The sequence below is a fragment of the Athene cunicularia genome, assembly GCF_003259725.1.
Source record: "Athene cunicularia isolate RWA chromosome 18 unlocalized genomic scaffold, athCun1 chr18_part1, whole genome shotgun sequence".
Lineage (NCBI taxonomy): Eukaryota > Metazoa > Chordata > Aves > Strigiformes > Strigidae > Athene > Athene cunicularia.
In genome coordinates this window covers 5,531,723-5,548,468 of record NW_020799123.1, presented here as the reverse complement: position 1 = coordinate 5,548,468, position 16,746 = coordinate 5,531,723, and the positions used below count along the sequence as shown (strand labels likewise).

Genomic DNA, 16,746 nt, shown 5'->3' with positions numbered 1-16,746 from the left:
CCCCCCCCAAGATTTTATATTCTCTACAGGGAGTGCAGCAGTGTCCTACCAATGCACTTTGTGCCTCTCCGTAAACTCAGGTCTTTCCATGATTCTAGCCACAGAGGCTTCTCAAACGCCAAGTTTTGGACACCCTGGCTAGCAAGACTTTTCTCCTTTAAGATAACCTCCTTCAATATAATACTTGAGCAACACAAGAACACAAGCCATCGCCCATCAAAAAGCCTGTCTGAATATTGATTTCTGCCCTCCTGGGTCAGAGAAGTCCTACACGAAACTCCCCATCCTGCACAGCAGGCTGATCCAGTAGCATTCCCACAGCTCAGTGCCCGGGAATGCCTGGAGTGCAAGCACAGCTGGGTGAGCAAGTCAGGCTGAGGGACATGATGAAAGCAATTTAAGGACCACAGCTCCAAAGATTTGTGTGTAGAGCTGTTCTTCATATACACAGCCTACTCCGCAGACTGGTTTTCCATAAGCCTACCAAAACTGTATAAAAGGTGTCCAATAGTTCTGTTTTGACCAAAGTAACATTACTTGTTGCTAGGTTTTGCAGCTGAAGTCACAGCTACCTTGGACTTAAGAGTTAATTCCTCTTTGGAGCACAGATTCCCCAGCCTCCCTTGCATTGTTATTCCTGAGTCTCCTGTGAAATGCAAAGTCATGTCTAAATCCTCAAGGGAAACTATTCTTATGAGAAGGAAGAGTATTTGTAATAAACCAAGATTAATTATCACAAGAGATAAGCAGACCATAAATTTCAATTACAGGCACTACCTACCTGATTAGATTAGCTATTAGTTTATTATCTGGTTTGGACAGTAACAAAAATCCTGGCAGGAGCTGTGAAAATACCTGTGAAATGGGCTACCATCCCACCCTTCTGTGCCTCAGAGTACCATTTCTGTTTACAACAGCCAGGCTAGGGAAAATTCTTTGCTAAGCAAATAGTGAACAGGCCTAGGGAGCTGAAATTCAGTACTATTTTACTTACAAACACATGAAGTTTCAGCAAATCAGTATCCTTCTATTCCATAAAGGAAGCAGACACATTCCTTGCTATGCTTAAAAGCTAACACAGCAGCTAGCAACATCAGCAGTGCTTCACATCTCTTTTTTAAATGCTGTACTTAAATTTTGCTTTATTTTTAAAGTATGGTAGGCAACACGTCGACCTACCCGGATCCTAAAGAGATGTTCTCCCTTTTTCTTGTTCAATTTTCTCTGCAAAGAAAAGAAAAAAATTGCAAGCCAAAGATCTACCCACAACCACATTAAATCTCAAGAGAATTGCTCCAATGCGATAAGACCTTATGCAAGGGTTACTGCAGCCAGGTTCGTTTTCTTCAAAATATTTGGCCATATCAAGATGTGCAAGTCAGAACTGCTACAAGAAGGTAGCTTGAAAAAAATTACTCAAATAACGAAGAACATTTTCCTCCCAGACACAAATCTTCTATTTGTATGTAGACAAAAGAGGGCAACAGAAGTAAACCACAGCTGCACTTCTGCCTGACGTAACCCCTTCGATTACGTACGAGTTTAGGTTACAAGAATTGCTGTTTTTTTTTTTTTTTTCCTGAAGAGAAAGAAGAGTTTGTAGTATCTGTAGCTTCAGGGGGGGGAAGAGGAGAATAAAGTAAAAAGAGAAAAAAACAGAGCAACCACAATTTTTATAAAACAAGCCTATCAAAGAACACTGAGGAGTGGTGGGGAAATAAGTTCATCAGCCAAACAGTTTATCTTGCCCTTTTATTTCGATGCAAGTACCACATGTTAAAGGTGAGATTATCACTGGCAGGAAGAAACAGCATTCCCAGGTGCATAAACCTGTTGCTTTAATTAAGCAGTCAAAACTCGGTTAAGAAATGCTAAACCAAACTCTGTTTGGAGCTGACAGCTGCATTAAAGTGATAATCACCAAGAAAAATAGTGTTGCATTTACAACAGTCTATTGAGCTCAAGAACAAACTGTTTTGTGAAGAGATAGTACTGGAATGACAGATAATATAATATCTCTGTGCCCAGCCCAAAAAGGAAAGAGACAGGGACAGGTAAGGAGGAACAGACCTAGTCACTCCTGTTTTTCACCCAAACTCTCTTCCTTCATGGCAGTTTGCTGGCCTCTGGGTTTGAAGCAGACCATTAGCTGTCTGTATAAAGTACTGAATTTCAAAGCACTGAAATGATTTAACAGATGGTGCTCCACCCCTTTTCTCAAGGACAGGGAAACACAGAGTCCACACGCATTTGTTAAAGCACAGCCCCAGGCCAGCTGCAAGCTTTGAGACACAGAGAGCACACAATCAAACAGAATAACCCCGGAGTGACGTCCTGGCTCAAAACCTCGGATTTCTGGGGTTTGAGTGAGCTGAGCTGTTGCTGTAGCTCTATCACCGCACTTGGTGCAGTTGGAAGCACCTTCAACTTTTTCTGGTAGGGCTCCATATGACACTAAATCAGAGTATCACATCAGGCTACACTCTCAGGACAAAAAATAAGCCATTACACTGCATAAGACTCGTTAATTAAAGGCACATGACCTCTACTAGAATAAGGAGAAAAGGCGTATGCCAGGACACAGGAGCCCAGCCAATTCACTAGGAAGCCCATGAAGAATGGCATAAAGTACAAGCCGTTGCTGTAGGGCTCTGGGGCTGCTCCCAAACAGGAGTTTTGCCTCTCTTCTGGCTGCAACACAACCACCAGGGACCCTGAACTGCAGAGTCCAGAGAGGGAGGAGAGGATGCTCCACACCGACTGGGTTGTAGCCCAGAGCAGGATCCTCCACAGTCAGTCTCAGCCACTCTCCAGGAGTGCCCTCACCTTCCAACTGCCCAGACCCAGGCAGACTGGGAGACCAGTTCCGTTTCAACAACTGGAGGTTTTTCTGGCCAGTGTTGGTGTAAGGAAGCACCAGCTCTGGGTGAGCAGCACACATCTCACCTTTCACAAACAACAATACAGGGACGTAGCTGAACCCTGCTTCGCTCTGCCATCAGACCCGACACCACAGGATTGCGGGTGATGGTACACAGATCAGGAAGAGTTGATCAAGGGTTTTGTTTGATGTGCCAGTTGAGGTGGGAACACCAAATCAGACAAAACAGGAGGCACAGCAGAGAGGGTAAGTACAGACAGTCACAGTGTTGCCATCCCTGACCCTAGCTGCATTTTCACCTCTGTCTGGCAGAGTGCAGCTCCATGGCAGAGGCTGTGACACAGCCAGCATGCACTAGAAGCTTACAGACTGCTTTTACACAGCTCTCACCTCACTACTGTGCACCACCAGCACCAGAGCCCAGCTCACTCCAAACCAGGTTTCTATTAGATTAGAAAACTGGAGAGAAAAGCAGATTCCTACTGAGAGTTTTGGACAAGACTGGCCCATAATCCACCCCATGTTTCCCTGACAAGACAGCTACCAAGCCACAGCTTGATTATTTTACATTTGTGCCTTAGGCACAAAGGAATGTAAGGTCATTAGTCAAGTGCTGAGTTTCTGCAGGAGATAAAATAAGAAAGTGGTGATACACAGCAAATTAGTTTGTGTTTGGATAGCTGAGGACCGAAAACAATTTTCCACTGGAATCATAACTAAACTGGACAAGGGCACATTTCTGTACAAGCTACCATTTACAAGGCTCTCCAGCAGCACAAGCCCCCACAGCTGAGCTTCCTTAAAGTGACATGGTTGGAAATGAAAATACAGTTGCATCAATGCCCCAGTAGCAAACAAATGTCAGCTACTGATATTTTGGAGGACAGTATCCTCTTCAGAGTATGACGGAAGAAAAAGGCCAAGACTAACCACACAAATTCCTGTTTTGTTGGAAGGGCATGGAAAAAAAACCCTTGCCAGAAGGGGAACGATTGAGATGAAGTCCCAAACTTCAATGCCAAACCCCACGTGTCCTCCAAGGCCCAAGAGTAGTTTCACCAGCAACAGAAGCACTGTTTAACTGATTGTATTACAGTGAGCAATGACTGGGGTGATGTAAAATGCCTGCAGTCTTACTTGCCTTCCCTCCATGACTTGCTCACAAACTGGTTGGATGTTCTCCCTAAACTTCAAGAAGATGAGAGGAGACACTTATCAGTAGCCCTCACCACTGCTGGTATAATTAAGTTTGGCTGCATGAGGGATAGCTCCTTACCACACAGCATAGCATGCATCCTTTCCCACAGTCACTTCTCAGCCACATTCCCTGCACTCAATTTCTGCTCTACCACCATCTACCCAGAAAGCAAAAATCCTTCCAAAACAGAGCTGGATTTTGATTGTACTGTTGTTACTTGGCTGCTGCCGTTGGAGGAATACAAGCAATCCTAAGAGGACAGCACTTCCCAGAACACAGGTTTCCTCCTTTTTCCTTTTCTCTGTGCTCCAAAATCAGTGCTTATTCATCAATGCCAAGAGTACAGGAAGAAGCTCAGCAATGCTCTAGGAGGACCTATTCATCCTAGCCACATAAACCTCAGAACCTTATCAAAACAGACACTAGAACATGATCACCTCACTGCCAAAACGAAGAAAATTTCCAGCAGTAACAACAGCTGCAGCAGGAGGGGAAGACAAAGGCCAGCCGTCCCCTGCACGCTGGGGACAGCAGCCTGTCTCAGTGGCTGTTCCCGTGTTAGTTACACTTTTGAATATCTTTTCTGTTCCATTAGCTCAGTGAGTTTTGTTGCTGAGCACTGTAAAAGCACCACCTTTATCAGAGGTTTGTCAGTCTGACACTGTTGAGTGGGCACAGCCAAGGAGAACAATACTGATGCTCTGCATGGCCAGAAAGAGTTAAATAAAAACCTTCCCCTGTACCTTCTTCTACAACTTGATGATATCAACCTTTCCATCAGAAAAATTCCACCCGTCCAACTACCATTAGACTGGATATACCTACACAGCTAAACCAACAGCTATTTCCCACCAAACTTGTCTTTTTTTTTTTTCCTCCCCAAAGGTAAGCAGAGAAGCTTAATCTTACATGGTAGCTCCAGGCCAGGATGCACAGTTGCATTTTTGACCATTGGAGGGGAGTGACGTCCATCATCCATGTCCTGCTCAGTACACTGAGCCTCTCCGTGGATCACTGCTAGTCCCAGCCGTAGCCTCTCAGCGTAAGACTGAGCCCTGCAGGACAACCACAGCATGTCAGGAACATGTTGGGCTGATGCAACTCCACAGCCCAGTGCAACAGGCCTCTCCCAAGCCCAGCAGAGCAAGCAAAGGCTGCATCTCTGTGGCTGTTTCCCAGCAAGAAGCTTCACTAGAAATGACTTCATTCCTCCTTAATATTGCAAAGCCCACTCTAGCCCTTGGCTCCACCACAGGGGTCTCCTGGCATTCCTCCATATGCTAAATACTTTCTGAGACAGTCAGGCACTACTGAAACTCAGCTAGTCTGATCCTGGCCCCAGGTGAACCCCCCAGCTCTGCAGCAGCAGAGATCCCAAGCATTTACTCCCACAGGGTTGGGACTGCAAAATCGAGCTGCCCATCTGCACCACAAGAGACTTCCATCCCCTTTCCAGCCACAAAGGACTTATGGACCAGACTGCTGATCTATTTGCAACCCTTCCATACTTTTCCTGGTGTATTTCCCATCAGCCCAGATCTTTTCCAAGTTTCTTAACCCGCTAGTAAAGGATCCATTTACCTTTTAGCTGCATCAGGAGATTTGGCTACAATAACTGCATTTCTGTAGTCTGGAATCTGGATGTGATAAAAAATTATTTAAGTAAAGACCTTTTAGCTGGTAACTGATTTGATACATAGCTGAATAATCATGCCCACTCTCCTTCCCCAGACCCAACTCTTCATTCTGTAGCAAGAAACTAGAGGTAATTGCACTAATTTTCAACACCAGTATTTGTGTATTCTGCCCTAAATGCAACACAAAAAAGTTTAGTACAGCAAGACTGCAGGTCCTACTCTGGATGTAACTGCAGCTCCATGTCTCCTTCCCTGCTGGTGCCCACAAGTTACAGCCTGGTCTGCAGTGCTGAGCACAGCTGCCCGAGGCACAGGGAAGGAAGGGGAAGAGGTTGTGATGGGCCCTGGGGGCCAGAGGCATTAAACCTCTGCAGAGATCAGCATGTGGAGCCCCATAGCCTGCGCAGAGCAGGCGCCGGCCTTGTGTTCAGAATGGGCAATGGTGGGAACATTCACCATGTTCAACCTACCTACGCTATGGGGACTGATGGCAGCTAATTCTGTCTGCAGGAGGAGGCCTCCTATGGGGAAGCTTTGTCCTTGCTGTGTAGGCATAAACCATCATCTTCTGCACACAGAAAATAAAACCTCCGTGCCCTTCCCCCAGCCCTGCTGTGCTCAGCATTCCTACACTCAGCCCAAGACAAAGTCTATCAATAATTCAGAGCAGTCAGACATACACTGCAGAACAAAGGGTGAGGGGAGACAGTTTAACAGGATTTAAAAGGTGATTAAAGGCAGGAGCATAAATGGCATCTATCAAAGGGCACTAACCCTACAGAGAACAAGCTCATCTTCTGCTTATTGTCAAGAGCTCAATTTCTATCTCGGTACAATCACACAACGTAACATTTCCCCACTTCCCTAAGAAACATGCAACAGGTGCCCCCTAAGAAAGAATTCGTTAACAGAATGACTGACCTAGCCTGATAACACAACTTCTGCATGAGCTGAGGTCCAATGCTGCTGTCACATTAAGACGAGTTAAGACAAGATGATATATATAGAATCACAGAATCATTCAGGTTGGAAAAGACCCTTGGGATCATTGAGTCCAACCATCAGCCCGACTCCACATTGTTCTCCCCTACACCATACCCCCCAGCATCTCATCTAAACAACCCTTAAATATAGAACTAGAGTAACCTCACTTCTTCCTGTATATACTGAAGCAAGAAAGGGGATGCTCTCAGGTTGTCTACTGGGAAGCTGAAGAAGCCTTGAATTTCTTTTTGATGAAGGTCCATAGTGATAATGTGTGTTAAACCTAAGGGGGGAAAAAAAAAGGTAACAATTCATTGAGAAGACTCCCACATGGCTGGAGTTCCTCGAATATGTCAATTTTCCAGACTATTTTAGCTATTACTCAGACTGTTAAGCCATGTGATAAAATAAGCATAAACAGGTTAATGTAAAAAGTTCCAAAGACATAATGAGAAACAGGCATGTGCTGACACTGTATTTCAGTATGACACTTCTAGGCCACTTCCCCAGGTGCAAGTTACAAAGAAATAAAATTAAGCTGAAGCAAATTAATTCCGCCAGGGTGGCACAAGGGCTCAGCAGCACATCCCCACACTGAGTGGGAGAAGAATGGAAGGACAGACGCCCTCTGGGATGCCCGGCAGCCACATGCAATGCAGCGTCCAAGCCTGCAACACTCACCTGCCTTGGCAAGCATCGAAGCCAGCAGCTTGCAGACTATAGAGCCCCTCTTCCTCATCTTGCTCTGTTTGCTGTAGGGAAAGTAAGGGATGACCCCAATGATGTTCCTGGCACAGGATGTCTTCAGTGCATACGCCATTATCAGCAGCTCCATGACAGCAGTATTCACATCCCTAGGAGATTTGAAAACCATTCCAAGTATCAGTAGGTGGTTTTCCAGTGCAACTCCTTTTCGTTTTATACCCATTTCTCTCCTCACCAAACTTCCAAGCAAATAATGCTACATCTAATGCTAATGTATGCAATACCCAAATTGTAATTGTATAGCTCCTTCCATCGTGCCACAGCACATTACAATCAACTGTTGTATGTACAGGACATGACTCCAGCACTCAAGAGCTGTGGACTAGAATTTGATTTTGTATTCTAACATGAGGTATATAATGATTCCCCTCCATCATCACAACAAAAAAGGGCATTTTTTTCATTTATGTTGTAACAAATGTCACCTCATACAGTGTATTTTGAAATAAAATAGTCTTTTAAAGAAGCGGAACACATGTAGCCAACACAACTTCATCCACATTGGCTTTATTAGGGTATTTTCATTTTTAACAGTATAAGGCAGGTTATTTTTCCTGTCATAAGAAATATTGCACTTTGGAGCAGTACAAAGTTCAGGCACATCACTTTGGTGGAGATCGGCATCTCCATGCTATCTTGCTTATCAGAAATGGGAAGAACAACAGCACAGTAAATGCTAAACAACTCCTTCTTGAAAGAAAAAACAAAAATGCAACATAGGCAGAACTTATCTGTAGACCACAGCAAGGTATACTCGTAAAACCCCATTTTCAGTTAGCTTCAACATGATGACTGACATGGCCCAGCAACGGATGTATTAGTCTGTACTTTAAACAATTTTGGGAAGGGGAAAAAAAAGCCAAGCCCTTTTACTTTCTTAAAACCTCCAAGACACACCGTCTGCATCGTCCCAAACTGACCTGAGGTCACCTGGGAACTGAAGAACATGAACTTCAGAGAAGACAGGGACTGGCAATCCTCTGACAGCACAGACACCCGCAATTGCCTGGGGGGGGGTTCAGCACAGATGGCCTCAACTGACACACCACTTGCACAGACTGGTCCCCAGGGGGCAAGACTGGCAGTGGAGCCCATGGTGACAGAGCAGGGGCTGAGCGGACCATCCTTCCACACAGCAGCAGAGGAATAAACAGCACAGAGCAGTTTAAAGCTCTGCAGAGCTTTCTGGATGTTACCCAGACATTGCTCGAGGACCCATTTTCCTCCTGACCACCAGGGAGGGCTTCCCCAAGAGCTCAGAGAGATGGTTTATCCCAGCCTCTGTCCATGTGACCCGTGACAAACCCCTAACCATTTCCATTCCTCCATCACTCCCCCTTCCTTCAGAAATTAACCTCTGTTTGTGCCTCTTCATTTGGGAGCGCTCTGGGTCTCTGTTCTTCTGCTGGCCCCGCCAGCCCTCACACACAATGCCGTTTATACACAAGAAAGCTTTGTTAGCTCTGAAGAACTCAGCCAAGAATTACATAAAACATAGCCCCCTGCCACATAGGACAACGAGCAAACAAAGAACGGTTTCTTCCCTTTGGTGTTTTAGCTGTCTGTGCCAGTGGGGCCATGAGAGGAGAAAAAGATGCTACTATCAGTGTTGTATGAAAACAAAGTGGCCAAGTTCAAGCCTATTTAAAGTTCATCCCAGAAATACAATATTTTCCATCATGATTTTTCAAATTACTCTTTAAAAATATATATATTCATGTAAAAAAGCAGATAGAGAACAAAACTGCTCCTGGCAGAAATGGTTGCTGCTGATTTCAAATGGCAGCAGCAGTCCTGCTGCTACTGTGGGACACTGGCAGCCATATCCATGGAGAAATTACTCAAGGAGGAGCCCTCCTCTCCATAGTCAAGCAGGAGCCCACGCTGGGCTCTGGGAAGCTCCTGCAGACCAGCCAGCACAGCACCAGGCAGAGGCAGATGCGTCTGTTCCTCCAGCAGGACCCGGGGGGCCGCTGGGGGGTTCGTAGAGGCGAGGAGCACCCTCCTGGAGGCTTCACACTGAGCCAGCCATCACAATGACCTGCTCCTCTGCAAGGGGCACGGACCCCAGTCAAGGGCCTGGCTTGGGGTGGGGACTAATTGGGGGAAATAACATCTGCAGTGGAACCCCAGCCACAGCACCTCCAAAAGGGGTACCCAGGAGAGCACCCCAGCACCTTGCTGCACTCCCCACCTCCTTCCTTGAAGCTGTGCTCATGGTTACTGCTGGAAAACCTGAGCCAAGACCTCACACAGGGACTGTCAGCTCATTACCAGGACATTTAGAGCCAGCTCAGCTATCCCTCACACCCCACTTACCACCCCTCTCCAGCCAGCCTCCCACACTGCTCCCCAGCCCTGTTCTTGGGGCTAAGCAAATGGCTTATGTGAAGCTGCCAATCAACTTTGCAACAACCAACACCAACATTCAGCACTAAAAGACTCCTTTTGCTCTTAGTGTATCACTAAAGCACCAATTCTTCCATTTTTCTACAGTCTAAACATGAGCTATTTGGTTTTCCCTCATACAAATGCTAGTCCACACACCAGCAGTCTTGGATGATACCGGTCTTGCTAACATTTTTAGTTCTGCTGTATGCTTTTTGGACAGGGAGCTGGTATCAAATATTCAGGTATTTTCATTCTCTCTGTGCATTTAAGATGCAGACTGCGAATTCACATTGCAGCATAACAAGGTTGCTTCTCTCTCTACTCCCTTCCTACTGAGTCTTAATATTTTCTTTGATTTTCAAACCGCTACTGAGCATGGAAGTGCTATTCTTAGAATATTCAACACAGTTGTTGTTTTTACTCTCCTGAAAAGCTCCCTGAAACTCACTGCAAAATTGAGATGCCCTTGAACCTGTCCTCTCAAGCAATGCAGCAAAGCACAGCTGCATTTTAAGAATAAAAGATGACTTGGCTGCACAACAGCAGCTCCTCACCTGGAGAGCCTTGAACATTTTGGCTAAAAAGGACCCTTTTCTTGGCCCACAACACTGAATTCAGTTTATGGAAAAACAAGGAGATCAAGAAGTTAAAAGCAGAGGAGGTTTTCCCCTCCCCAAACTATTGCTGCCCCTAATGCTCTGAGTTATCTCTCAACACCTTGTCTGTTCCATGTTTACACAGCTCTCAGTTACAAGTTATTTCAGAGAACTCTCTCACGAGGCACAGGAGAATGGCACTATTCACTCGAAACATAATCCTGCATCACTGGACTTTCTTCTTGCAGAAATTTAGTTGCTCCCTGAGGAAAAAAAAACACTTTGAGCATTTGTCCAGAGAGAGATGAGCTCTAGGAAAATGTCTCAGCCTGCAAGAGGAACTCCAGAAGGGAGCAAGCTGATCTTGTAGTCCTACTGATTTCTTTAACAACAGGCCAAGCACTAGAAGAGAAAATGAATCTGAATTCTCAGAGTGATCTGTTTCTTTGGCAAGCAATAAAAAGTTCTGTTTCAATGGTATTCTGCTACCTGCTTGAGCTCTGGTACTTATAACTGTTCTTGTGATTTCCCAAATCTGAGCAGAATTTGCTAACTTGGAAAAAGCTATCAGAGCAGGAATATCCTTGTTTTGCTAACTGTGCAAAAGGCATCCTATCAAAATCTCATCTCTGAAAACAGCACCTCCCCTACTCATAGTTGGTCATTTTGCAGTTACTGTTGGTTTGTAGGCTCCCTTCTCACTATACTAGTGCTATCTCGCTACACTCTTCCTCAGTCAGAAAGCAGCAAGATTCCTGAGGTTAGCAGCTGGTTTTCTAGTCCCCTAGTTACTTGCAGCACTTCTTTTTCCTCTTATTCAAAGGCTAGAACAGATCAAAATAAAAACCAGAAAGGCTCACTTAAGAAAACGCCCAACATCATCAAGAATACAGGAGGGAAGGTACAGACTTCCACCTCACCACAGCAAAAGGGGAAGAATAATCCAGCCTGCAATGAAATCAATAGCTGCTGTTTGTTGCTGGCTCTGCTGCTTGGTAATTGGGAGGCAGAGGAAATTACACATTTCAAAATGGAAACGGAAGTCAGAAATCAAACAACTGAGCCTGCAAGGACACCAACTCACAGACCAGGGATATTCCACTTGAAGCCATCAGTTACACCTGTTCTTTCCTCAAGTGACACACTTAAGTTATTTGATGGGACGCTTCTCAGTTTGCTGTGGCACAAGCGATCCTCTGGGAATTTTAGCAGCTTAACACTACGTGGTGTCTTAAATGTAAGTCAAAGCAATGACAACACTGGAAGGATACTGGTTATCATGCTGGCTATCGAACAATCTTCTGAACCAGAAATTCAAAGCATATCACAGCTGCAAAACTGAGCCACAGGTCCCTTACCTGGGGATTGTCTGTATAATGAAGATATCCTGTCCCCGGACAGATTCTTTTATTTCAACTCTTGTTTCTGAAGAGGATTGAAAACACAGTCAGTTTTGTTTCCAAACATCAGATTTACAGTGATAACAAACTATGTTTTAGCAGCAACTTTGTCCACTGCTCAGGGCAGATGAGGACCTGCTCCTTTGCCCTTCGTGCACAGACACCCACTAAATGGCAGATGAGCCAAGGGGATTTTCCAAAGGCTGGTCCTGGAAAGTAAAGAGCTGGCACGACATATCAGTGAGTTAGTTGGATTTACAGCACAAAACCAGGCTGGACAGCTGTTCTCTTACACGTATAAGACAATTAACTAACTCTCGATGAGAGATCCTTTTCACTTCTCCATGCTGAGTGCTGAAAGCTGTCAATACCACCTGCATTAGTGACCAACCAACCACCCAAAGCAGTGTAACCTTTAGTACTTACCAAGAAAGTAACTCAGTTCTCTTGCAGCTTACCATGGGGTCAGCTCCATACAGGCTGGAGAGCCCAAGGCAACACCAGCAGCATAGAGTTCAGAAGGAGATCTCCCCAAACTCACTACCAAGGTCAAGACATTTCAAGACTGACACTAGCTGGAAACCCAGGTCCTTGCTGAACACAATTTCTACAGTCCCAGACTCAAACGCAAAGGCCAAGGCCCAAAGCAGAGCAGCAGGCTCTGCAGAGCCAAAGCAGTGACACAAGGTTTCCTGAGGTGCCTGTCTTAGCCACTCATTTCCCACACAGTCCTGAATTAAGAGGGCAGGGATAATAAGTGAAAGGAGAGAAACATCTACCCAGCTACAGAATTCAAAGTTTAATTGCCTGGGCACTGGCAGTAACCTTAAGGGACTCCACTGAAAGCAGACGGATTTGCTGTGCAGTGATGAAGAACGACTTCAGACCTTGTAGCAAGTAACCTGATTTAACGCTAACCCCACAGGGCAGAGAGCTCTCACTAGCACAAACACAACAGCCAACCCAACCATAACCACGGCAGCTTACACACTGCGTGGCCCATTCTGGCTGTAAGAACAGCAGCACTATCCTAAATCCTCCTGCCGAGCCATGCAGCACCACTTCCTCTTGCCTGTATCAGCTCTCTGGTTCTAGTCTCTCTTGCAATAAGGTCTTCAAACAGTAAGTGACTCTGAGCCACTGAACTCTGTTAGCCAATATCCTTGTTTTAGCCCAGCGTTGGAAAACAGACACTTGCCACATTAAAGAGATGAAAGCAAGCTCCAAGAGGCACGCTCCCTGGCACAGCCCTGAATTTGCACTCTTTAAAGCAAGAGGACAGGTCCTTGCTAGGGCAGCTGTAAACTGTGGCGGGGAGGGCTGGAAGAAAGGGATAATTTAAAAGTTTGCAAGGCAGACACTTAGAAAGCAGGCCATTACTTTTAAACCTGGGAGATGTTTTGCTAAGCACAAGAGCATGTAAGATTTTGTAGCAGCTAACACCCAAGGTAGGACTCTCCCTTAGACAAGCATTAGCTGATGGGCAGACAAAGTAACAGGGGAAAACAAGGAACACATTTAATTGCTTGTCCAAGGTCAGCCACGAGGGTTTAGCACTGCCAGGAGCAGCAGCAACTTCACAGCTGTATGACTGCACTTACTAGACAGGTTTCACTGATAGAGTTACCCAGTATTTCTGAGATTACCTCAAAATAGTTGCAAATAGTGAAGATTTCTCTCACCTCCATTGGTTTCCTGGTACACCACAGATTTCCCCAGCTCAGCACCGAGACGCCTGGAGAGAAAAAGGAGATTAAAAATGGAGGAACCCAGCAGTTTGTGATCCAAAGCAGAGACTGGACAAACATTACACACCAAAACACAGCATTGTCTAACTGGGAGCCAAATGCACCAGCCAGGCTGCAGAACTACACATCCTCCCCTTCCTCAGGAGGCTCCTTCCCCCCAACATCCTGGGGCATGCTGCCCTGCAGCAGGTCAGCGCTGCACTCGAAGAGCCAGTCCTTGCACTGAATACAGGCTGTGCCTCCTGATGGCACAGGATATTTTGCCAGCCTATGCAATGCCACTTTAGGCAGATCTGTTGTGATTTACTCACATTTGATGAATGGCAACTAACTAGGGGTTTTTGGTTTGGGGTTGTTTGTTTTTTGGTTTTTTTTTTTTTGACTCCCACATCTTTTTCTTTTTTCTTCCCCCCAATACTTTCCTTCTGAAATAACTCAGCTGATTGAAGAGATTTTAACTTCAGAAAATACTTTTCTGATTTTTTTAAATTACTCCTTCCTCTTCTCAAATGTCAAACCTACAACATTCATCACAATAAAGATTAACAATTGCACCTCCCCCCTTTTTTTTTATTTCTTATATAAGAACAACTCATTTTGAAAAGTGCTTTAAAAGGCTCTGAAAGGCAGATTATTCCCTCAGATGACACTTCTGTATTTAGCTGTACTGACAAGTAACCCATCAGTAAGTATTTAGAGGCACATGTGCTTTAACCATGAGCCTCAACTGAGAGACCCCACACCAGCGAGACACTTGGGACAGACATGTTGCTGCAACTGAGCTGGCTGGAGCAGACTGCAAGTCCCTCCTCTCTTCTAGGATCTGCTTGGTGGCCGTGCCCACACACTGGATTAGCAAACAGTTTATGCCTAAAAAATACCTTGTTCAATGCGTGGATTATGGCACTGGTTTCCTGTCTGCACAAATAGTGTATTTACCTGGACACATGCCAAAATTATGTGAATTGAAACTATCCCCAAATAAAAGGCCCACACCCACTGCTGGCTTTCCTCCAGTCTACCTCCTTCAGCAACTGATCTCTCTCCATTTCCTTAGCCACAGACTCAGCCATGTATTTCAATTGTCCCAAAGATTTGTTTTTTCAGAAGTCAATGAGCAAGACAGCCTGACACAGGCACACTGCTGGCCCACCAGCAACTGCTGGACTCAGCTACGAGCCCACAAGCTGGAGGTCTCAGCTAGAAGCTGACCTGGAAAGTGTGCCCGTTACAGCTGCAATAACAGATACTCGAATGCAATGGGATATAGTTGCTTAGCTGGCTATGAAGCACGTATTTGGCACACACACGTTTGCGATCATGTGTCTGGCAGCACGTTTTGCCATGGCTAGGGCTGATGAGTAAACTCTTGCAACAAGAATCATAGGTGTGTGGTTGTCACCAGCTGACTGCAGCATCACCTGGGCACTGTGCCATCCAGAGCAGGCAAGTCACCCAAATCTCTAATTCAGCTTCTCTCATCAGCCCTGTTGACTTAAAACATGCAGCTGCGATACAAAGGCATCCTCAGTACCTTCAGTATCTTCAAAAAAGAACTGGCAGCAAAGGCATGCCCAGGGATGGATGGACAGTAAAGGCGAGTTTTGCAGATAGGCTCCAGCAAGCTCTTACAGCCCGTTGGGATCCTGCTGTCTTTCCCATGACAGTCAGGCATTTGCAACCACTAAGCTTTGGCCTAATCGCTGCCAAGGCATCCAAGTTGAAACTAGCTCAAGAATCACATACAAAACAAACCAGTGTGTGGGGGTAAACGTTTAATGACTCACACTTGTTCCTCCACAACTGCACGGTAAGTCTTGCAGCTCCCTTTGGAGGCACATGCACCCTGACTTTACTGCAGATAGCATGCTCCTACCTCCCTACTGGCAAGTGCCCTTAGTCACCCCTGCATCTCGTGGAAGGAGGGGAAGCTCCAAAAACAGTCCAGCTGGACACATCTCAGAAAACATCTCTTAGAGGGTGGCACTTTCAATGTTAAGAGGTGGCAAACACACACAGTGGAGGTTTGTGATGCTCTGCGAGGATGTAGCTGGCAAGAAGAAACCAGAGCCCAGTGGTCCCCTATTCTGACCATAGAGCAGCAGCACAACTTCTGTGCTGCTGAAACAAGAAATTGGAAAGGTAAGTTTGCTTCCCAATGAAAGAAAGACACTAAACAGCTCAGCTTGTCAAACCTAGGTGCAGATAGCAGCAGAAGAGACAATAAGTAAGCAGCTGCCAGCTTAAAGGAATGAGCAGTAGTAGATTGCTCTGCTCAGACAATAAATCCCATCTCTGCTCCAACTATTGACTGCAAGTAAATAAGAGGGGCAGCAATGGGAAGGATATGAGATAAAACTGCCCATAAAAGTCATACATCAACCCTGCCTGCAGCACTCTGCAGTCCTCTGAGCTGCAGGCATAGCAGACAGACTGACAGGCAGCTCCACCAAAGCAGTTCAGGTATGTTTACCCAAGGGGCACACCTTCCACTAAATCCATTTCTGAAAGATTTGCATAAGCCAAGACTTCAGCCAGAGAAGGAGTCTGATAAAACCTTGATTTAGTCAAGGCTATTAAAGAGGGGACATTTTGTGCAGGTCCTGTTGTAAAATATCGAATTCTGCAGGACTTGTGTCAAAAGGGAGATCTGCGCTGAAGTCAAGGGCAGAGCACAGCCTTAGCCACCACACAGCCTGGGAGCAACCATTTGTAACAGAGTTCAAAGATAAATTCCCCCTTCCCATCACCTCTCCCTTTTTCCTCTCCAACCCCAGCTCTTTTCTTTCTAAATCCTCTCTGTGCAGAAGCTCCCAATTGCTTGTTGCTTTAGGCAACAGAGGAATTAAACTGACAGCAAGAACTCTTGTTTGCATTGGGCTTCAGGACTAACAGCATAATGGTATGAACAGGGGCTATCACAACTACCAGATCACCTGGATATCAGAGTCATTGGATCTACACTAGGAAAGAACAGGCTGCCACTACAGGTAACCCAGAGCACACACCACTGCAGAGAGATACAGCTTCTTCTGGCAAAAATACTACTTCAGGTCTTGGAGCTAACTCACACCTCCAAGCAAAACGAGCTCAATCAACAAAAGGCCTGCTGTGTGGGGCAGTAGTTGGCTACAGGGCGGGGGGGG

At 45.6% G+C, this 16,746-nt stretch overlaps 1 protein-coding gene across 9 annotated transcripts in view; it reads right to left on the bottom strand.

Annotated features, from left to right (window-relative positions):
• Positions 1 to 16,746, bottom strand: part of PRPSAP1 (phosphoribosyl pyrophosphate synthetase associated protein 1) — a 36,932-nt gene that overhangs the window by 6,007 nt on the left and 14,179 nt on the right. For 4 of the 9 annotated variants that reach the window (XM_026860798.1, XM_026860802.1, XM_026860800.1 and 1 more), the window contains 5 exons: positions 13,535 to 13,587; positions 7,382 to 7,554; positions 6,863 to 6,983; positions 5,661 to 5,716; positions 4,989 to 5,134 (listed from right to left, as the gene is read on the bottom strand). In XM_026860798.1, the coding sequence (XP_026716599.1) occupies positions 4,989 to 5,134; positions 5,661 to 5,716; positions 6,863 to 6,983; positions 7,382 to 7,554; positions 13,535 to 13,587 (549 nt within the window). Of the gene's footprint in view, positions 1 to 4,988; positions 5,135 to 5,660; positions 5,717 to 6,862; positions 6,984 to 7,381; positions 7,555 to 8,385; positions 8,618 to 11,810; positions 11,878 to 13,534; positions 13,590 to 13,667; positions 13,825 to 16,746 lie in introns of those variants that run through there. The other 5 variants (XM_026860801.1, XM_026860804.1, XM_026860806.1 and 2 more) reach the window with 5 other exon arrangements.